The sequence below is a fragment of the Scatophagus argus genome, chromosome 15 (assembly GCF_020382885.2).
Source record: "Scatophagus argus isolate fScaArg1 chromosome 15, fScaArg1.pri, whole genome shotgun sequence".
NCBI lineage: Eukaryota > Metazoa > Chordata > Actinopteri > Scatophagidae > Scatophagus > Scatophagus argus.
In genome coordinates this window covers 6,995,627-7,017,814 of record NC_058507.1, presented here as the reverse complement: position 1 = coordinate 7,017,814, position 22,188 = coordinate 6,995,627, and the positions used below count along the sequence as shown (strand labels likewise).

Below are 22,188 nucleotides of genomic sequence, written 5' to 3'. Positions count from 1 at the left end.
TGAAATATCAAATCCAATATGTTCATCATCTGTTCATCATCTGAACTATTTAAACTCTTACAGCTGATTGTTTCATGCTGCTGAATACAAAACTATTTGTGGTAAAAAATTTTGAACACTTGTGTTGCTATCAGTGGATATTTTTATCAACAGTCCTGTTCTTGAAATAAAAAAAAGATTTAATGATGTAGAATTAATTTAAAACTGCATTTTAAAAACATTCTGTGAGTTTGTTTCTGGTTGATTTAGATTCATTGTGGTTCTGCTTGATGACTCAGTCTCTTCACCAACTCTGTGCACCTGCAGCAGGCCGTTTTCACTTCAGTCAAACTGAAGGAGGTTTTTGTACGGCTCTAAATCACTGTGTGAACGTGCCATCGCTATGGTAGCCCAGACAGTAGTAATCTCCAGTATCTTCGGCCTGAACACCACTGATGGTCAGAGTGTAGCTTGAATCAGATCTACTGCCACTGAATCGAGATGGAATTCCAGAGTTTAGCCTTGTTGCACTATATATCAGAAGTTTGGGAGCCTGTCCAGGTTTCTGGAGGTACCAACTGAGATCACCACCAATATCTGAACTCCCTGTGGCGCTGATTGTCACAGTCCCTCCAAGACTAACAGACTTGGATTTGTCAGTCTGAGTCAGAAAGTTGTTGGCAGAAGACTCTGAAATGTAAAAAAAAAAAATCTTTTTTAAAATAATTTGAAACAGCCGTTCAGAAGACAACAATAAAATTATTACAAGCCAAAGTACAAAAACAACCCAGAATTTGCTCCAAATATTTTGTCAAAATCTTCTCACCCTGACTCAGGAAGCCCAAAGTGACTATCAGAGTTATTGGAAACTTCATCCTGATGCAGTTTTCAGTGTGAGTGCATGAAAACAGTTCAGACTCTCTGCGACATAAGAACTTAAACTCTGAGGAGCAGCCAAGCATCAAAGTCATGCAAAACACATTTGGGCACAGCTGTCTTTGTGAAACTGTTAGGCAGAGATGAGGTGGAGTACAGGCTACATCTCCCTGTGGACTGATTCATCACATGTAGAAACTCCAGACTTCCTGGTCCTCATCTCTCTGCTGCTTCTGTCTTTGCTGAGTTTCCCAAAGGCCTTTATGCTCATCAAGGGATGCAGGCTGCCCTCTGCTGGCACTCCTGGTTCGCAACAACTTCATATTGACATGATTATTTCCATGTTCAGCCCCTGATTGTTTTAGGATCATGTTATATGCATCCAGCTGCTTCAGCTGAAATTGGAAGAATCAAGTCTAAATTCAACCAGAGACCACAAGGGAAGGATCATGGATGTTTCATGGTCATTCCCTACATGGGAACATTAACAAAATGAAATATGGTATACATGTCTCAGTGACCAAAAATATACTTTTCAAAATAAATAAAAAGTGCTTGTGGGATGATTGTGTTGAAAGCAGAACAAAAACACAAAAAATGCAACCTCACATCATCCTTATTTTCCATTTGTGTGCGGGTCTGATGGATCACAGCAGAGATGGCATCAGCTGTGGAGCAGATCCACCTGTCGGCATACTGGTGAGGTCAGCGGTTGTGTCAATGGACTTGTGTGTTATTACCAGCCTCTCAAAGCACTTCATCCTTATTGGGGTGGATGCAACTGGGCGGCAGTCACTGAGACAGGACACATCCTGGGACTCTGGCACAGGGACGATAGTGGACGTCTTGAGGCAGGTTGGAGTAATGGCCTGGGACAGTGAGTTAATAATATGTCCTTCATGACCTCTGATAGCTGGTGTGCACAGTCCCTCAGGACCCAGCCCAGGATCCCGTCAGGACCTGCTGCTTTATGGAGGTAACTCTCTGCAAAGTCATCCTCACCTCCACTGCTGTCACACTGAGAGGAAGCTCACCATCATCTCAGTGCTCCTGGTGTTAATTGTCAGGAAAAAAGTTTTTAACCCTGCTGCTCTGTGGGACAGGGCAGATTCAAACGTTTGGACAGAGGCAACAGAAAAGACAGGACTGAAATGTCTGCAGTTCAATTTAAACTGAGCAAACTGGTTCTGATTGGCACATTTTGTTACCTTTGGAAAGAACCAAGCTGTTTCCCTCTGTTCACAGTCTTTATGATAAGCTAAGCTAATGGGCTCCTTGTTTTCAAGTGAGAACCAACATGTTCATCATTATGTGTATCTCAGATGGTACAGGATATGTTTATTTACTTTACCAATGACTGAAACCGAAAGTGATTTAATAGAAAAAAGGATAAAAACATGTAAAAAAATGTCGGCATATTAATGTGAGTGTGTAGTTTGTGCTTGGTGAGGTTCCTGTCAGCTCTGTGTTCAGTGGTCTGTGTCAGAGTCTCTTCCTCTTCAGCAGCTGCAGTCGGTTCCTGCTGTAACAGCTCAGAGTCTCTGCAGTCTGACTGAGGGAGGATTTTGTACGACTACAAATCACTGTGTGAACACATACGCACTGTTTATATAATGGAAACTCTGACAGTAATAAACTGCTGCATCTTCACTCTGAACTCCACTGATGCTCAAACTGAAGTCAGAGCTGCTTCCACTGCCACTGAACCGAGCTGGTGTTCCTGATTCAAGCTTTTTGGCATATCTTATTAAGAGCTTTGGAGGCTGTCCAGGTTTATGTTGGTACCAGTACATACCCTCATCACCATCAGACCATCTGTCAACAGCCTGGCTTGTTTTGCAGGTGAGAGTGACTGTGGATCCTGGAGTAAATGTCACTGCTGCAGGCTGAGTCACAGTCACCTGACCGCTGCAACCTGCAGACAAAAACAAATCATTCATTTATCATCAGACACAAATGAGAGCAAAGGCAGCACATGATGTTTGAAATGTTGCAGAGTGAATGAACCTGTAAAACAGCAGCAGGCCAGCGTCCACATGAGGATGGTGATGAGAGTCATGGTGGTTGTGCTTTCTGCTGTGTTGACTGACAGATCTGAGTCCTGCAGTGTTGAACTCACAGGACTATAAACCTTCTCAGTTCACTGGAGGATCAGCTGACCATGCAAAGCCTCCTCTCTATGGAAATGATTTGTCTGCTGTCGGCACACTGAAGGCAACGTGGGACACAAAATCAGGAGAAATACTGCTTGGATCTGTGACCTTAATGGAGCAGAAGAAAATATTTCTATATTTATTTATTTTTTTTCTGCAGTTGAGGATTTCAGGATCAGTTTGTGTCCACTGTGGTTGGTATGATGTGTCTGTTTGTGTGCCTTCAGTTTGCTCACAGAGTTTACTGCAGATAAATGATAAATTTCAATTCTGCTCAATATGCTGTTTGGAAATCAACATTATAAAATTAAATCTTAGTTTCATCATGTATAAATTGAATTAAAGGAGACAAAATTACTTTGTTACAAAGAGATTGTAACTGTGTCTTTGCCAGGCATAAAAAGTAAAGAAAAATCAAACAAATCATTTTCATCTGTATCATAATTTGAACCTATATAATTGAAAATATTATGTAAAATCTATAAAATGTATATTTTTCTATGTTATTATGAAAAGCAGAGAGTTTTTCAGTGGACAGATGCTTGTTCACAGTGCAGGAGGTTTTTGTACGGCCACTTAATGAGTTTGTATCACTGTGGTGGACTTTCGGTGGAGGAACCAAACTCGTCGTTGAGTGTAAGTACCAGAGATTTTTATTTCATACAACAAACAGCAAATTGAAATTGGATCAAAAATTGAATTCGACTCTGATCACGTTTTTGTGGTTCGATGTTTGTCATGTGTTTTATTTTTGTATTAAGTGAGGCTGATCTCACAATCGCAGAGCAAACGTTAACGAGATCAAAACGAAATTTTGAGTCAATATTGCATATAATTAAACAATACGAAAGAGAAAAAATGAATGTATTTTCTGATTTTCTATCGTTATAATAACTTCAAATGATCAAATTTGAAAAATATTTCGGTAAATTAAAACCTGTAATGCACAAAACATTACATCACTGTCTGGAAATTAATTTTATTTTAGAATTGTATTTACATTCAACGATCAAAAAGTTTTTGGATTAAAATTGTGACTCCTGTTAGACAAAAATATGATTTTATCAGAAGCTGCAGCTTATCTTTGTGTTCACGGTTCATTCGTTCTCCACGCAGTGAACAGGAAGTGAAAGAGACAGATGACAAAGGTTTTAACTGCATTCACACGAGTGTTTGAGCTCTGTCAGGTTCAACTGAAGAAAATCATCACAGGGATGAGTTATTCACTGTCACACATTGTGACACACACATGAACATGTCATCAGTGAACCTTTTCAGTTGCATCTACACTTGAATCGTGTGTCTTGTGGTCTCATACTGAGTGATTTATGAGTGCAGCAGCAGCACAAGTTTTTCTGTTTGATTTGATGAAATCCAACAAATTATCAGGATGTGGTTTTTCTTTATTAGCGAGCCTTGACTCTCATCACTTTGTCTGTTCTCCCCTGTCTCCCCCCTCCCTCTCCTCCAGCGGGCGTGGTGCGGCCCACCCTGACCGTCCTCCCCCCCTCCACACGGGAGCTGCAGCAGGGCAGTGCCACAGTGGTGTGTCTGTCCAGCGGGGGCTCCTCAGCCTGGACGCTGGGCTGGAAGGTGGGGGGCGGCAGCAGCTCCTCAGGGGTGTCACACAGCCCGGAGGTCCTGGGGACGGACGGCCGCTACAGCCTGAGCAGCACCCTGAGCCTCAGTGCGGACCAGTGGAGGAAGGCGGGCTCAGTGAGCTGTGAGGCCAGTCTGAGTGGACAGAGCCCTGTCACTCAAAGCCTGGACCCTGGCCGCTGCTCAGAGTAGAGCTTCAGCAACACTTCCTGTCTGGAAATGATGCTGCTTCTTTCACAGAGATCTCCATCAAGCTGCAGATCTCCTGTGTTCACATATTTCTGCAAGTTTCTCAGCTCTCTGCTCAGCGTGTTAGTGTGCATGTTGCTTTCTAATACTCATCTTCTGCATGTTCTGCTTTATGTTCTTTACACTTCAGATTCGACTGAATATTATCAGAGTCGCTTCAGGAGAAACGATTCATTCATCAGAAATGTGGCATAAACACGAAACCATCATTAAATAAAACTATGGATTATAATGAGTCAGTGTCTTTGTATTTTTTTTGCTCAGCCCTGATATGATACTGCACCTCACAAATAGAAGGAATTAAATGAGCAGAATAAAAGTTTAAAATTGTACATGATTGTTTATTATTTTACAATCGGAGTGTCTGTGAGTTTGTGTCAGTTTTCATGAGATTCATTGCGGTTCTGCTTGATGTCACTTGTGTTGACTGGATCAGTTGTCCTCGTTACACCAACTCTGTGCACCTGCAGCAGGCCGTTTTCACTTCAGTCAAACTGAAGGAGGTTTTTGTACGGCTCTAAATCACTGTGTGAACACACCACCACCATGAGCACCAAGACAGTAGTAATCTCCAATATCTTCGGCCTGAACACCACTGATGGTCAGAGTGTAGCTTGAACCAGATTTACTGCCTCTGAATCGAGATGGAGTTCCAGAGGATCGAGCTGTTGCACTATATATGAGGAGTTTGGGAGCCTGTCCAGGTTTCTGGAGGTACCAACTGAGATCAGCACCAATATTTGAACTCCCTGTGGCGCTGATTGTCACAGTCCCTCCAAGACTAGCAGACTTGGATTTGTCAGCCTGAGTCAGAAAGTTGTTGGCAGAAGACTCTGAAATGAGAAAAGAAAAATCTTTTATAAAATAATTTGAAACAGCAGTTCAGAAGACAACAATAAAACAATTTCAAGCCAATGTACAAAAACAACACAGAATTTGCTCCAAATATTTTGTCAAAATCTTCTCACCCTGACTCAGGAAGCCCAAAGTGACTATCAGAGTTATTGGAAACTTCATCCTGATGCAGTTTTCAGTGTGAGTGCATGAAAACAGTTCAGACTCTCTGCGACATAAGAACTTAAACTCTGAGGAGCAGCCAAGCATCAAAGTCATGCAAAACACATTTGGGCACAGCTGTCTTTGTGAAACTGTTAGGCAGAGATGAGGTGGAGTACAGGCTACATCTCCCTGTGGACTGATTCATCACATGTAGAAACTCCAGACTTCCTGGTCCTCATCTCTCTGCTGCTTCTGTCTTTGCTGAGTTCCCCAAAGGCCTTAATGCTCATCAAGGGATGCAGGCTGTGATCTGCTGGCACTCCTGGTTCCCAACAACTTCACAGTGACATGATTATTTCCATGTTCTGCGCTTGATTATTTTTAGAATCATGTTGTACGCATCCAGTTGCTTCAGCTGAAATTGGAAGAATCAAGTCTAAATTCAGCCAGAGACCACAAGGGAAGGATCATGGATGTTTCATGGTCATTCTCGCCATTGGAACATCAACAGAATGAAATACGGTACACACACATGTCTCAGTGACCCAAAATATACCTTTCAAAATGAATAAAAAGTGTTTGTGGGATGATTGTGTTGAAAGCAGAACAAAAACACAAAAAAGCAGCTTCACATCATCCTTATTTTCCATTTGTGTGAGGGTCTGATGGATCACAGCAGAGATGGAATCAGCTGTGGAGCAGATCCACCTGTCGACATACTGGTGAGGTCAGCTGTTGTGTCAATGGACTTGTGTGTTATTACCAGCCTCTCAAAGCACTTCATCCTTATTGGGGTGGATGCAACTGGGCGGCAGTCACTGAGACAGGACACATCCTGGGACTCTGGTACAGGGACGATAGTAGACGTCTTGAGGCAGGTTGGAGTAATGGCCTGGGACAGTGAGTTAATAATATGTCCTTCATGACCTCTGATAGCTGGTGTGCACAGTCCCTCAGGACCCAGCCCAGGATCCCATCAGGACCTGCTGCTTTACGGAGGTAACTCTCTGCAAAGTCATCCTCACCTCCGCTGCTGTCACACTGAGAGGGAGCTCACCGTCATCTCAGTGCTCCCGGCGTTAATTATGGTGACCCGACGTTAAATACTGGTTCTGATTGGCACATTTTGTTACCTTTGGACAGAGCCAAGCTGTTTCCCTCTGTTCACAGTCTTTATGATAAGCTAAGCTAATTGGCTCCTTGTTTTCAAGTCAGAACCAACATGTTCATCATATATGAATCTGAGATGGGAAGGATATATGTTTATTTACTTTAACAATGACTGACACTGAAAATGATATAACGAAAAAAGGATAAAAACATGTAAAATACGTCAGAATATTAATGTGAGTGTGTAGTTTGTGCTGGTGAGGTTCCTGTCAGCTCTGTGTTCAGTGGTCTGTGTCAGAGTCTCTTCCTCTTCAGCAGCTGCAGTCGGTTCCTGCTGTAACAGCTCAGAGTCTCTGCAGTTTGACTGAGGGAGGATTTTGTACGACTACAAATCACTGTGTGAACACTTCAGCACTGCTTATTACATGGAAACTCTGACAGTAATAAACTGCTGCATCTTCACTCTGAACTCCACTGATGCTCAAACTGAAGTCAGAGCTGCTTCCACTGCCACTGAACCGAGCTGGTGTTCCTGACACACGGTTGCTCGCTAATCTTATTAGGAGCTTTGGAGGCTGTCCAGGTTTCTGTTGGTACCAGTGCAAAGCATCGCCATCAGAATATCTGTAAACAGCCTGGCTTGTTCTGCAGGTGAGAGTGACTGTGGATCCTGGAGTAAATGTCACTGCTGCAGGCTGAGTCACAGTCACCTGACCGCTGCAACCTGCAGACAAAAACAAATCATTCATTTATCATCGGACAGAAATGAGAGCAAAGGCAGCACATGATGTTTGAAATGTTGCAGAGTGAATGAACCTGTAAAACAGCAGCAGGCCAGCGTCCACATGAGGATGGTGATGAGAGTCATGGTGGTTGTGCTTTCTGCTGTGTTGACTGACAGATCTGAGTCCTGCAGTGTTGAACTCACAGGACTATAAACCTTCTCAGTTCACTGGAGGATCAGCTGACCATGCAAAGCCTCCTCTCTATGGAAATGATTTGTCTGCTGTCAGCACACTGAAGGCAACGTGGGGCACAAAATCAGGAGAAATACTGCTTGGATCTGTGACCTTAATGGAGCAGAAGAAAATATTTCTATATTTATTTATTTCTTTTCTGCAGTTGAAGATTTCAGGATCAGTTTGTGTCCACTGTGGTTGGTATGATGTGTCTGTTTGTGTGCCTTCAGTTTGCTCACAGAGTTTACTGCAGATAAATGATAAATTTCAATTCTGCTCAATATGCTGATTGGAAATCAATATTATCAAAAATCATCACGTTATTTTTAACATGTTTGAACTAATAACAAATTTTGACAAATGACTTTGTTTCAAGGAGACTTCAATCATTTCTCTGTCAGATGTAGAAAAGAAAAACAAAATCAAAGAAATAATCTTCATTCATACAATAATTTAGAGTCATGTCATTATAGGACTTTATAAATCAAATGAAACATAGTTTTCTGTGTTATTATGAAAAGCAGAGAGTTTTTCAGTGGACAGATGCTTGTTCACAGTGCAGGAGGTTTTTGTACGGCCACTTAATGAGTTTGTATCACTGTGGTGGACTTTCGGTGGAGGAACCAAACTCATCATTCACTGGAAGTATCACACATTTCTCATTTCTGCTGCATGAAATTGTATACTGAACTTCATAAAATCAGGTGAAGAAATTCTTGTTGGTATTTTAAATGTTGAAGACATTTTTTGTTGTTTATCAAACTTGGCTGATATTGCAACTTTGTCATTGCTGTGCAAAGATAAATTTTATTTTAATATTAAAGGTAATGCTAATGATAAATGTATGTTAAATGATTACTCATTATTCCTATTTCACTTTGAATTGATTTTTGTTTGGTTCACCAAATTGTGCTTGAACGGTTTGTCTGAGGAACATTTTAATTAGAAGTGCAGTTGAGGATTTCAGGATCAGTTTGTGTCCACTGTGGTTGGTATGATGTGTCTGTTTGTGTGTCTGCAAACTCATGACTCTGCAGCTTTCTGTCACTATTCTTACTCATATTCTGCTGAATTGTCACTATTTTAAAAATGTCATACAAAAACTGAGCAAATTTAAAATAAATCTATTGATTATAATAAATATCAGTCCTTGTTTTGTGTCATATATTATTCATGAGAAACACACACTTGATCAGACCTCATCTTTCTATCACACGTCCCCTCAACATCACCTCAGGTTTCTGTCACCATGTGTAACAATACTGTGTGAAATATCAAATCTAATATGTTCATCATCTGTTAATCATCTGAACATCTCAAACTCTTACAGCTGATTGTTTCATGCTGCTGAATACAAAACTATTTGTGGGAAAAGTTTTGAACACTTGTGTTGCTATCAGTGGATATTTTTAACAACAGTCCTGTTCTTGAAATAAAAAGATTTAATGATGTAGAATTAACTTAAAGATGCATTTTAAAAACTGTGAGTTTGTTTCTGGTTGATTTAGATTCATTGTGGTTCTGCTTGATGACTCAGTCTCTTCACCAACTCTGTGCACCTGCAGCAGGCCGTTTTCACTTCAGTCAAACTGAAGGGGGGCAGTCATGGATCAGCGGTTAGGGTGTCGGACCCGTAACCGGTGGATCGCTGGTTCGATTCCCCGTCCCGGTGTCCATGGCTGAGGTACCCTTGAGCAAGGTACCTAACCCCCACTGCTCCCCGGGCGCTGCACGCGGTCGCCCACTGCCCCGGGTTTGCTGTGTGTGTGCACGTCACTTGGGTGGGTTAAATGCAGAGAACAAATTTCGTTGGAGTGAGTTCCCTCCAATGACAAAATATGTCACTTTAACTTTAAGGAGGTTTTTGTACGGCTCTAAATCACTGTGTGAACGTGCCATCACCATGAGCACCAAGACAGTAGTAATCTCCAATATCTTCAGCTTGAACACCACTGATGGTCAGAGTGTAGCTTGAACCAGATTTACTGCCACTGAATCGAGATGGAGTTCCTGAGTATCGATCAGTTGCACTATATATCAGAAGTTTGGGAGCCTGTCCAGGTTTCTGGAGGTACCAACTTAGAGAGTAACCAATGTTTGAACTCCCTGTAGCGCTGATTGTCACAGTCCCTCCAAGACAGACTTGGATTTGTCAGCCTGAGTCAGAAAGTTGTTGGCCGACGACTCTGAAATGAGAAAAGAAAAATCTTAAGAAGACATATTTAAAATAATTTGAAACAGCAATTTAGAAGACAACAATAAAACTATTACAAGCCAAAGTCCAAAAACAACACAGAATTTGCACCAAATATTTTGTCAAAATCTTCTCACCCTGACTCAGGAAGCCCAAAGTGACTATCAGAGTTATTGGAAACTTCATCCTGATGCAGTTTTCAGTGTGAGTGCATGAAAACAGTTCAGACTCTCTGCGACATAAGAACTTAAACTCTGAGGAGCAGCCAAGCATCAAAGTCATGCAAAACACATTTGGGCACAGCTGTCTTTGTGAAACTGTTAGGCAGAGATGAGGTGGAGTACAGGCTACATCTCCCTGTGGACTGATTCATCACATGTAGAAACTCCAGACTTACTGATCCTCATCTCTCTGCTGCTTCTGCCTTTGCTGAGTTTCCCAAAGGCCTTAATGCTCATCAAGGGATGCAGGCTGCCCTCTGCTGGCACTCTGGGTTCACAACAACTTCTCAATGACATGGGATTGATTTTGTGTTCAGTCCTCAGTTATTTTTACGACCATGTTGTATGCATCCAGAGGCTTAATGCATCCAGCTGAAATTGGACAAATAAAGTCCAATTTAAACAGACACAATGAATGTAACTTCACCTCAGTGTGTCTGGCTTTTATTTTAACAAATTCAGTCTTCTAACCCTCCCTAAATGTCTATTAGCATTGATATACCTTTGTGTGTTATATCCCACAGAGCATATGAATAGGCCCTCTCAAAATGAAACTTCGTGTTATCCATCTATTGATATTCATGTGCAGAAATGATCTTTGAACTCTCTGAACTTTTTGAACTTGACAGCCCTAATGGCCAACTAAAGTCCCTGAAGTGCTCAGAAAACACTGCCAACAGGATTCCATCTACAGTTTCATCAAAACTCAGCAATCCGCTAATAAGGATCCTGTGATGAAATTAAAATGTCAAGACAAAAACTCCCCATAACAAGAGATGACTCATTACAAGCTGCACCAGCAGTATGAGATGGTACAAACTTGCTGTCTCCTCGGTGTCAAGCTGTCATCTGTCTGCTTTCTCTGTTCAGATTATGTTTTGAGATTTCTAGTTCACTTAGTGTTCTCCTGTCTTCCTCCCCTTTCCCTTTGTCTTTGTCTTTGCCTTTGTCTTTGTCTTTGTCTTTGTCCGTGTTCATTCTCTCTGTGTGTTTCTGTTTGTGTGTGTGTCTTCTATCCCAGCTGGGTGGACCTCACCTTAACTTCCTCCTGCCAATTCACTTGCACAGCTGCAGCTCATTCACTGCAATCAACTCCATCCCAAGACTGCTGTATCAAACGACTGGTTCGACCAGTCCACCTCTGCTGTATCGCACTACCTCATTAATGGTAGTTTCCTCAGGTCCCTTTCTGTCTTTGATGCTTTTGTAATATTTGTCTATTAAATTGTATCACTTGTGCTCCAGTTCCACTGCATTCCCAATGCCTGTCCTGCCCAGCCATGTGTCCCCAAGATTTCGTCAGTACAGCCCAGCTTCTTGGATTCCCTCCCTGAGTTCTCTGGTCTCACCTGTGAACTGGCCTCTCCTGGATCTCATCCTCAGTCAGTGCCTGCAGACACTTGTCTGCCACATGGCTTCCCTTCCTGGACTTGCATCACTTCTTTGTTGGATTTCATTGAAGAGACTTAAACTTGATTTGGTTCTGTGACTCTTATTCTTGATTTGAGAACAAAGATTCTTCAGTTTTTTAAACTTTGACTCCTTGTCATGGGTTTTCTGCTTGTGGATCCTGAGCATTGCTAAATTCTTAACACTCTCTGTTGTTGTAATGTGTCGTCTCTGCACAGAAGATTGTGGGTCAGAAAAGCCAGACAAGCAAAATGTGACCAGATGCAGTCAGACGTCCTGCTGCGTTTGAGGGCCAATGTACTAAATCTCTTCCTGGCATCCTAAACAGGATGTGTGTGTGTGAACTGGAATGCAGCCATTTTCTTCATCACAAGTTGTGACCTTTGAGCAGAGTTGTGCTATTACACTGCATTCAGTGATTATGCTAAGCTAACTGGTGACTTATTGGAGCTTCATATTTAGTGTTATTGATGAGCATGAACATCAAAGTTCATGTTAAAAAGATTTTGTAAGTGTGTCTGTGTTACACCAGGAATTACGTTTATCTTCGATCACGTTTTTTTGATACTGCTTGTGGAAAATTAATCAGAATGGATGCTGGCTAAACAATAACAGATGAAAAACATGTAAAACATGTCAGTGTGTTAATGTGAGTGTGTAGTTTGTGCTTGGTGAGGTTCCTGTCAGCTCTGTGTTCAGTGGTCTGTGTCAGAGTCTCTTCCTCTTCAGCAGCTGCAGTCGGTTCCTGCTGTAACAGCTCAGAGTCTCTGCAGTCTGACTGAGGGAGGTTTTTGTACGACTACAAATCACTGTGTGAACACTGCAGCAAAGCTTATTTCATGGTAACTCTGACAGTAATAAACTGCTGCATCTTCACTCTGAACTCCACTGATGCTCAAACTGAAGTCAGAGCTGCTTCCACTGCCACTGAACCGAGCTGGTGTTCCTGATTCACGGGTGTGTGCAAATTTTATTAGGAGCTTTGGAGGCTGTCCAGGTTTATGTTGGTACCAGTACAAAGCATCACCACTAGACCATCTCTGAACAGCCTGGCTTGTTTTACAGGTGAGAGTGACTGTGGATCCTGGAGTTGATGTCACTGCTGCAGGCTGAGTCACAGTCACCTGACCGCTGCAACCTGCAGACAAAAACAAATCATTCATTTATCATCAGACAGAAATGAGAGCAAAGGCAGCACATGATGTTTGAAATGTTGCAGAGTGAATGAACCTGTAAAACAGCAGCAGGCCAGCGTCCACATGAGGATGGTGATGAGAGTCATGGTGGTTGTGCTTTCTGCTGTGTTGACTGACAGATCTGAGTCCTGCAGTGTTGAACTCACAGGACTATAAACCTTCTCAGTTCACTGGAGGATCAGCTGACCATGCAAAGCCTCCTCTCTATGGAAATGATTTGTCTGCTGTCAGCACACTGAAGGCAACGTGGGACACAAAATCAGGAGAAATACTGCTTGGATCTGTGACCTTAATGGAGCAGAAGAAAATATTTCTATATTTATTTATTCTATCTATATTTCTTTTCTGCAGTTGAGGATTTCAGGATCAGTTTGTGTCCACTGTGGTTGGTATGATGTGTCTGTTTGTGTGCCTTCAGTTTGCTCACAGAGTTTACTGCAGATAAATGATAAATTTCAATTCTGCTCAATATGCTGTTTGGAAATCAACATTATAAAATTAAATATTAGTTTCATCATGTATACACTGAATTAACACAGAAAAAATTACTTTGTTACAAAGAGATTGTAATTGTGTCTTTGCCAGGCACAAAAAGTAAAGAAAAATCAAACAAATCATTTTCATCTGTATCATAATTTGAATCCATATAATTGAAAATATCATGTAAAATCTATAAAATGTATATTTTTCTATGTTATTATGAAAAGCAGAGAGTTTTTCAGTGGACAGATGCTTGTTCACAGTGCAGGAGGTTTTTGTACGGCCACTTAATGAGTTTGTATCACTGTGGTACACTTTCGGTGGAGGAACCAAACTCGTCGTTGAATGTAAGTACCAGAGATTTTTATTTCATACAACAAACAGCAAATTGAAATTGGATCAAAAATTGAATTAGACTCTGATCACGTTTTTGTGGTTCGATGTTTGTCATGTGTTTTATTTTTGTATTAAGTGAGGCTGATCTCACAATAACAGAGCAAACGTTAACGAATTCAAAACGAAATTTTGAGTCAATATTGCATATAATTAAACAATACGAAACGGAAAAAATGAATGTATTTTCTGATTTTCTATCGTTATAATAACTTAAAATGATCAAATTTGAAAAATATTTCGGTAAAGTAAAACCTGTAATGCACAAAACATTACATCACTGTCTGGAAATTAATTTTATTTTAGAATTGTATTTACATTCAGCGATCAAACAGTTTTTGGATTAAAATTGTGACTCCTGTTAGACAAAAATATGATTTTATCAGAAGCTGCAGCTTATCTTTGTGTTCACGGTTCATTCGTTCTCCACGCAGTGAACAGGAAGTGAAAGAGACAGATGACAAAGGTTTTAACTGCATTCACACGAGTGTTTGAGCTCTGTCAGGTTCAACTGAAGAAAATCATCACAGGGATGAGTTATTCACTGTCACACATTGTGACACACACATGAACATGTCATCAGTGAACCTTTTCAGTTGCATCTACACTTGAATCGTGTGTCTTGTGGTCTCATACTGAGTGATTTATGAGTGCAGCAGCAGCAGCACAAGTTTTTCTGTTTGATTTGGTGAAATCCAACAAATTATCAGGATGTGGTTTTTCTTTATTAGCGAGCCTTGACTCTCATCACTTTGTCTGTTCTCCCCTCTCTCCCCCCTCCCTCTCCTCCAGCGGGCGTGGTGCGGCCCACCCTGACCGTCCTCCCCCCCTCCACACGGGAGCTGCAGCAGGGCAGTGCCACAGTGGTGTGTCTGTCCAGCGGGGGCTCCTCAGCCTGGACGCTGGGCTGGAAGGTGGGGGGCGGCAGCAGCTCCTCAGGGGTGTCACACAGCCCGGAGGTCCTGGGGAAGGACGGCCGCTACAGCCTGAGCAGCACCCTGAGCCTCAGTGCGGACCAGTGGAGGAAGGCGGGCTCAGTGAGCTGTGAGGCCAGTCTGAGTGGACAGAGCCCTGTCACTCAAAGCCTGGACCCTGGCCGCTGCTCAGAGTAGAGCTTCAGCAACACTTCCTGTCTGGAAATGATGCTGCTTCTTTCACAGAGATCTCCATCAAGCTGCAGATCTCCTGTGTTCACATATTTCTGCAAGTTTCTCAGCTCTCTGCTCAGCGTGTTAGTGTGCATGTTGCTTTCTAATACTCATCTTCTGCATGTTGTGCTTTATGTTCTTTACACTTCAGATTCGACTGAATATTATCAGAGTCGCTTCAGGAGAAACGATTCGTTCATCAGAAATGTGGCATAAACATGAAACCATCATTAAATAAAACTGTGGATTATAATGAGTCCTTGTTCTTGTATTTATTTTCTCGGGCCTGAAGTTATACTGCACGTCAGATTGAATTAAATGAGCAAAGTAACAGTTTAAAAGTGTAAATCACTCTACATTATTTTACATTTAGAGTGTCTGTGACTTTCAGTTTTAATGAGATTCATTGTGGTTCTGCTTGATGTCACTTGTGTTGACTGGATCAGTTGTCCTCGTTACACCAACTCTGTGCACCTGCAGCAGACCGTTTTCACTTCAGTCAAACTGAAGGAGGTTTTTGTACGGCTCTAAATCACTGTGTGAACACACCACTGCCATGGTAGCCCAGACAGTAGTAATCTCCAATATCTTCAGCCTGAACACCACTGATGGTCAGAGTGTAGCTTGAATCAGATCTACTGCCACTGAATCGAGATGGAGTTCCTGAGTATCGACTTGTTGCACCATATATCAGGAGTTTGGGAGCCTGTCCAGGTTTCTGGATGAACCAACTTAGAGTGCTGCCAATATTTGAACTCCCTGTGGCGCTGATTGTCACAGTCCCTCCAAGACTAACAGACTTGGATTTGTCAGTCTGAGTCAGAAAGTTGTTGGCAGAAGACTCTGAAATGTTAAAAAGAAAAATCTTCAGGAGGAATGTTTAGAATAATTTGAAACAGCAGCTCAGGAGACAACAATAAAAACTACTACAATAAAACAATTACACACAGAATTTGCTCCAGATATTTTGTCAAAATCTTCTCACCCTGACTCAGGAAGCCCAAAGTGACTATCAGAGTTATTGGCAACTTCATCCTGATGCAGTTTTCAGTGTGAGTGCATGAAAACAGTTCAGACTCTCTGCGACATAAGAACTTAAACTCTGAGGAGCAGCCAAGCATCAAAGTCATGCAAAACACATTTGGGCACAGCTGTCTTTGTGAAACTGTTAGGCAGAGATGAGGTGGAGTACAGGCTACATCTCCCTGTGGACTGATTCATCACATGTAGAAACTCCAGACTTCCTGGTCCTCATCTCTCTGCTGCTTCTGTCTTTGCTGAGTTTCCCAAAGGCCTTTGTGCTCATTAACACACACCAGCTTCCCTCTGCTGGTGCTTTCTTCAACTGTGGGTTTCTCTTTGAGATCTCCCATAAAGCTTTGACGAGTGAAGAAGCCGGGCTGTGTCAGCTGCTGAAGCTAGTAACTCCTTCAGAGTCGTCATAAGTGTCTTGGTGGTCTTCCTCAGTAGTCTCTATTTTGCATGGTCACTCAATCTGTCAGGACAGTCTGCTCAAGACAGATTTACACATGTACCATCTTTCTTCCATTTCTTTAATACAATCATTCCACAGACACTGATCCACAAGCTCAGTGCTCTCGGTCTGAGCTCCACCCTCTGCATTTGGGTCCTGGACTTCCTGACGGACAGGCCGCAAACAGAGAAGATTCATGATATCTCCTCCTCCCCCATCACCCTCAGCACCGGCTCTCCCCAGGGCTGTGTGCTGAGCCCCCTCCTGTTCACCCTGCTAACACACGACTGCTCAGCACAACATCCGAGCTGCCTCATCGTGAAGTTTGCGGATGATACAGCTGTGGTTGGACGCATCGTCAACAGCGATGAGGCCGACTACAGGCAGGAGGTGGAACGCCTGGAGGGTTGGTGCAGCGAGAACAACCTCTGCATCAATGTGACTAAGACCAAGGAGATGATTGTGGACTTCAGAAGGGGCAGACATCTCCCCCTTCCTCCCCTGTACATCGGAAGGACAGCGGTGGAAGTGGTCTCCAGCTTCAGGTACCTGGGTGTCCACATAACGGATGACCTCACCTGGAGCAACAACACTTCCTGCCTCATCAGGAAGGCACACCAGCGCCTCTACTTCCTCAGGAGGCTGAGGCGTGCCGGACTGGGGAGCTCAGTCCTGACATCCTTTCACAGATGTGTGGTGGAGAGCGTCCTGTGCTCCTGCATCACTGTGTGGCACAGCAGAGAAGAAGGCTCTGAAGAGGGTGGTGAAAGCGGCACAGAAGACTGTGGGACGCAGCCTGTCCACCACCACAGACATTTACACCTCCAGGTGCAGGAAAAGGGCCTCCTGCATCATGAAGGAGCCCACCCACCCCTCACACAAACTGTTTGCCCCTCTCCCCTCAGGCAGGAGGCTGCGAAGCATCAAGAGCAGGACCACCAGACTGAGGAACAGCTTCTTCCCAGAAGCTGTGAGACTGTTGAGCTCTGGAGGTCCTCTGTAGCCCCTGTTGCCAACCTCATACCTCACACATCACACACACACACACACACACACACACACACAACCCTTTCCCGACAACCACCCATGGGACATTGCACGATGCAGCCATTTGCACAGAACTCTGAACTACTCACTTCATTGCACTACTGTCATTTGAACAATTTTTACCACAGTACTGTTTAGATAGCTTTATTCTGATGTTTATATCTTTTATTCTGATTGCTTTTTAATATTTATATAGTGTTGTTTATATTTATTGCATTAGGTATTTTGTTAGGTATAAAAAAAAAAAATTGGGCTTTTACTGGGACCGGGGAAACTAATTTTGTTCCACCTCATGTTCTACATGTGTGAAATGACAATAAAGCTCCTTGAATCCTTGTATAATGGATTTAACTGATGTCCAAGGGATGTTCAGTGATGTGGGAAATTTTTGTGTCCACCCCCTGACTTATACTTTTCAAAAAGCTTTTCTCTGGGTTACTCGACGTGTTATGTTGTCTTCATGGTGTAATTGTAGCCAGGAATACTGATGAACCAGTGACTGGACCTTCCAGACGCAGGTGTCTTTATACTACAACCACTTGAGACACATTCAGTGCATTGAATATGCAGTGAATGAATATGATTGGATGTTGGGCTAAAAGGAACAAAAACATATAATATATGTCAGTATATTAATGTGAGTGTGTAGTTTGTGCTTGGTGAGGTTCCTGTCAGCTCTGTGTTCAGTGGTCTGTGTCAGAGTCTCTTCCTCTTCAGCAGCTGCAGTCGGTTCCTGCTGTAACAGCTCAGAGTCTCTGCAGTCTGACTGAGGGAGGTTTTTGTACGACTACAAATCACTGTGTGAACACTGGGCCACTGTGGAAACTCTGACAGTAATAAACTGCTGCATCTTCACTCTGAACTCCACTGATGCTCAAACTGAAGTCAGACCTGCTTCCACTGCCACTGAACCGAGCTGGTGTTCCTGATTCAAGGGTGTGTGCAAATTTTATTAGGAGCTTTGGAGGCTGTCCAGGTTTCTGTTGGTACCAGTACAAAGCATCACCACTAGACCCTCTGTAAACAGCCTGGCTTGTTCTGCAGGTGAGAGTGACTCTGGATCCTGGAGTTGATGTCACTGCTGCCGGCTGAGTCACAGTCACCTGACCGCTGCAACCTGCAGACAAAAACAAATCATTCATTTATCATCAGACAGAAATGAGAGCAAAGGCAGCACATGATGTTTGAAATGTTGCAGAGTGAATGAACCTGTAAAACAGCAGCAGGCCAGCGTCCACATGAGGATGGTGATGAGAGTCATGGTGGTTGTGCTTTCTGCTGTGTTGACTGACAGATCTGAGTCCTGCAGTGTTGAACTCACAGGACTATAAACCTTCTCAGTTCACTGGAGGATCAGCTGACCATGCAAAGCCTCCTCTCTATGGAAATGATTTGTCTGCTGTCAGCACACTGAAGGCAACGTGGGACACAAAATCAGGAGAAATACTGCTTGGATCTGTGACCTTCATGGAGCAGAAGAAAATATTTCTATTAGAAGTGCATTTGAGGATTTCAGGATCAGTTTGTGTCCACTGTGGTTGGTATGATGTGTCTGTTTGTGTGTCTGCAAACTCATGACTCTGCTTTGGTCTGCAGCTTTCTGTCACTATTCTTACTCATATTCTGCTGAATTTTCACTATTTTAAAAATGTCATACAAAAACTGAACTAATTTAAAATGATGATTATAATAAATATCAGCCCTTGTATTAATTGTGTCATATATTATTCATGAGAAACACACACTTGATCAGACCTCATCTTTCTATCACACGTCCCCTCAACATCACCTCAGGTTTCTGTCACCATGTGTAACAATACTGTGTGAAATATCAAATCTAATATGTTCATCATCTGAACTTTTTAAACTCTTACAGCTGATTGTTTCGTGCTGCTGAATACAAAACAATTTGTGGTAAAAGTTTTGAACATTTGTGTTGCTATCAGTGGATATTTTTAACAACAGTCCTGTTCTTGAAATAAAAAGATTTAATGAATTAGAATTAACTTGAGGCTGCATTTTAAAAACATTCTGTGAGTTTGTTTCTGGTTGATTTAGATTCATTGTGGTTCTGCTTGATGACTCAGTCTCTTCACCAACTCTGTGCACCTGCAGCAGGCCGTTTTCACTTCAGTCAAACTGAAGGAGGTTTTTGTACGGCTCGAAATCACTGTGTGAACGTGCCATCGTAATGGTAGCCCAGACAGTAGTAATCTCCAATATCTTCAGCCTGAACACCACTGATGGTCAGAGTGTAGCTTGAACCAGATTTACTGCCACTGAATCGAGATGGAGTTCCTGAGAATCGACTTGTTGCACTATATATCAGGAGTTTGGGAGCCTGTCCAGGTTTCTGGAGGTACCAACTTAGAGCGTAACCAATGTTTGAACTCCCTGTGGCACTGATTGTCACAGTCCCTCCAAGACTAACAGACTTGGATTTGTCAGCCTGAGTCAGAAAGTTGTTGGCAGAAGACTCTGAAATGAGCAAAGAAAAATCTTAAGAAGACAATAAAAAATAATTTGAAACAGCAATTCAGAAGACAACAACAAAACTACTACAAGCCAAAGTCCAAAAACAACCCAGAATTTGCTCTAAATATTTTGTCAAAATCTTCTCACCCTGACTCAGGAAGCCCAAAGTGACTATCAGAGTTATTGGAAACTTCATCCTGATGCAGTTTTCAGTGTGAGTGCATGAAAACAGTTCAGACTCTCTGCGACATAAGAACTTAAACTCTGAGGAGCAGCCAAGCATCAAAGTCATGCAAAACACATTTGGGCACAGCTGTCTTTGTGAAACTGTTAGGCAGAGATGAGGTGGAGTACAGGCTACATCTCCCTGTGGACTGATTCATCACATGTAGAAACTCCAGACTTCCTGGTCCTCATCTCTCTGCTGCTTCTGTCTTTGCTGAGTTTCCCAAAGGCCTTAATGCTCATCAAGGGATGCAGGCTGCCCTCTGCTGGCACTCCGGGTTCGCAACAACTTCATATTGACATGGGATTGATTTTGTGTTCAGTCCTCAGTTATTTTTACGACCATGTTGTATGCATCCAGAGGCTTAATGCATCCAGCTGAAATTGGACAAATAAAGTCCAGTTTAAACAGACACAATGAATGTAACTTCACCTCAGTGTGTCTGGCTTTTATTTTAACAAATTCAGTCTTCTAACCCTCCCTAAATGTCTATTAGCATTGATATACCTTTGTGTGTTATATCCCACAGAGCATATGAATATCTTGTAGGCCCTCTCAAAATGAAATTTCGTGTTATCCATCTATTGATATTCATGTGCAGAAATGATCTTTGAACTCTCTGAACTTTTTGAACTTGACAGCCCTAATGGCCAACTAAAGTCCCTGAAGTGCTCAGAAAACACTGCCAACAGGATTCCATCTACAGTTTCATCAAAACTCAGCAATCCGCTAATAAGGATCCTGTGATGAAATTAAAATGTCAAGACAAAAACTCCCCATAACAAGAGATGACTCATTACAAGCTGCACCAGCAGTATGAGATGGTAAAAACTTGCTGTCTCCTTGGTGTCAAGCTGTCATCTGTCTGCTCTCTCTGTTCAGATTATGTTTTGGGATTTCTAGTTCACTTAGTGTTCTCCTGTCTTCCTCCCCTTTCCCTTTGTCTTTCCCTTTGTCTTTGTCCGTGTTCATTCTCTCTGTGTGTTTCTGTTTGTGTGTGTGTCTTCTATCCCAGCTGGGTGGACCTGACCTTAACTTCCTCCTGCCAATTCACTTGCACAGCTGCAGCTCATTCACTGCAATCAACTCCATCCCAAGACTGCTGTATCAAACGACTGGTTCGACCAGTCCACCTCTGCTGTATCGCACTACCTCGTTAATGGTAGATGCTTCAGGTCCCTTTCTGTCTTTGATGCTTTTGTAATCTTTGTCTATTAAATTGTATCACTTGTGTTCCAGTTCCACTGCATTCCCAATGCCTGTCCTGCCCAGCCATGTGTCCCCAAGATTTCTTCAGTGCTGCCCAGCTTCTTGGATTCCCTCCCTGAGTTCTCTGGTCTCACCTGTGAACTGGCCTCTCCTGGATCTCATCCTCAGTCAGTGCCTGCAGGCGCTTGTCTGCCACATGGCTTCCCTTCCTGGACTTGCATCACTTCTTGGTTGGATTTCATTGAAGAGACTTAAACTTGATTTGGTTCTGTGACTCTTATTCTTGATTTGAGAACAAAGATTCTTCAGTTTTTTAAACTTTGACTCCTTGTCATGGGTTTTCTGCTTGTGGATCCTGAGCATTGCTAAATTCTTAACACTCTCTGTTGTTGTAATGTGTCGTCTCTGCACAGAAGATTGTGGGTCATAAAAGCCAGACAAGCAAAATGCGACCAGATGCAGTCAGACGTCCTGCTGCGTTTGAGGGCCAGTGTACTAAATCTCTTCCTGGCATCCTAAACAGGATGTGTGTGTGTGAACTGGAATGCAGCCATTTTCTTCATCACAAGTTGTGACCTTTGAGCAGAGCTGTGCTGTTACACTGCATTCAGTGATTATGCTAAGCTAACTGGTGACTTGTTGGAGCTTCATATTTAGTGTTATTGATGAGCATGAACATCAAAGTTCATGTTAAAAAGATTTTGTAAGTGTGTCTGTGTTACACCAGGAATTACGTTTATATTCGATCACGTTTTTTTTGATACTGCTTGTGGAAAATTAATCAGAATGGA

General features: G+C 42.5%; 1 long non-coding RNA gene, 1 pseudogene and 7 gene segments (V, D, J or C); 3 read left to right on the top strand and 6 right to left on the bottom strand.

Moving 5' to 3' along the window:
- LOC124071462 overlaps positions 1-5,024 on the top strand; it is a 34,444-nt gene extending 29,420 nt beyond the window's left edge. The window contains 2 exon segments of the V gene segment in view: positions 3,607-3,644; positions 4,480-5,024. Coding sequence covers positions 3,607-3,644; positions 4,480-4,799 — 358 coding nt within the window.
- Positions 164-1,131, bottom strand: LOC124071468. The segment is given in 2 exon segments: positions 164-669; positions 806-1,131. Coding segments are annotated over 2 exon segments (456 nt in total).
- On the bottom strand, positions 2,329-3,051 carry LOC124071476. The segment is given in 2 exon segments: positions 2,329-2,770; positions 2,863-3,051. Coding segments are annotated over 2 exon segments (387 nt in total).
- Positions 5,025-5,176: 152 nt separating the features above from the next.
- Positions 5,177-6,109, bottom strand: LOC124071470. The segment is given in 2 exon segments: positions 5,177-5,689; positions 5,825-6,109. Coding segments are annotated over 2 exon segments (456 nt in total).
- A 3,693-nt stretch (positions 6,110-9,802) lies between these two features.
- On the bottom strand, positions 9,803-10,505 carry LOC124071475 (annotated as a pseudogene).
- Positions 10,506-11,389: 884 nt separating this feature from the next.
- On the top strand, positions 11,390-12,389 carry LOC124071482. Its single transcript, XR_006845332.1, has 2 exons — positions 11,390-11,507; positions 11,585-12,389. It is a non-coding gene; the product is annotated as an uncharacterized LOC124071482 (long non-coding RNA).
- A 1,262-nt stretch (positions 12,390-13,651) lies between these two features.
- LOC124071479 lies at positions 13,652-15,219 on the top strand (the record flags this gene model as incomplete). The annotated part of the segment is given in 2 exon segments: positions 13,652-13,772; positions 14,611-15,219. Coding segments are annotated over 2 exon segments (441 nt in total), but the record flags the coding sequence as incomplete, so codon positions are not given.
- A 243-nt stretch (positions 15,220-15,462) lies between these two features.
- Positions 15,463-16,236, bottom strand: LOC124071463. The segment is given in 2 exon segments: positions 15,463-15,809; positions 15,952-16,236. Coding segments are annotated over 2 exon segments (456 nt in total).
- A 3,236-nt stretch (positions 16,237-19,472) lies between these two features.
- LOC124071469 lies at positions 19,473-20,499 on the bottom strand. The segment is given in 2 exon segments: positions 19,473-19,965; positions 20,110-20,499. Coding segments are annotated over 2 exon segments (456 nt in total).
- Between the last annotated feature and the right edge of the window lie 1,689 nt (positions 20,500-22,188).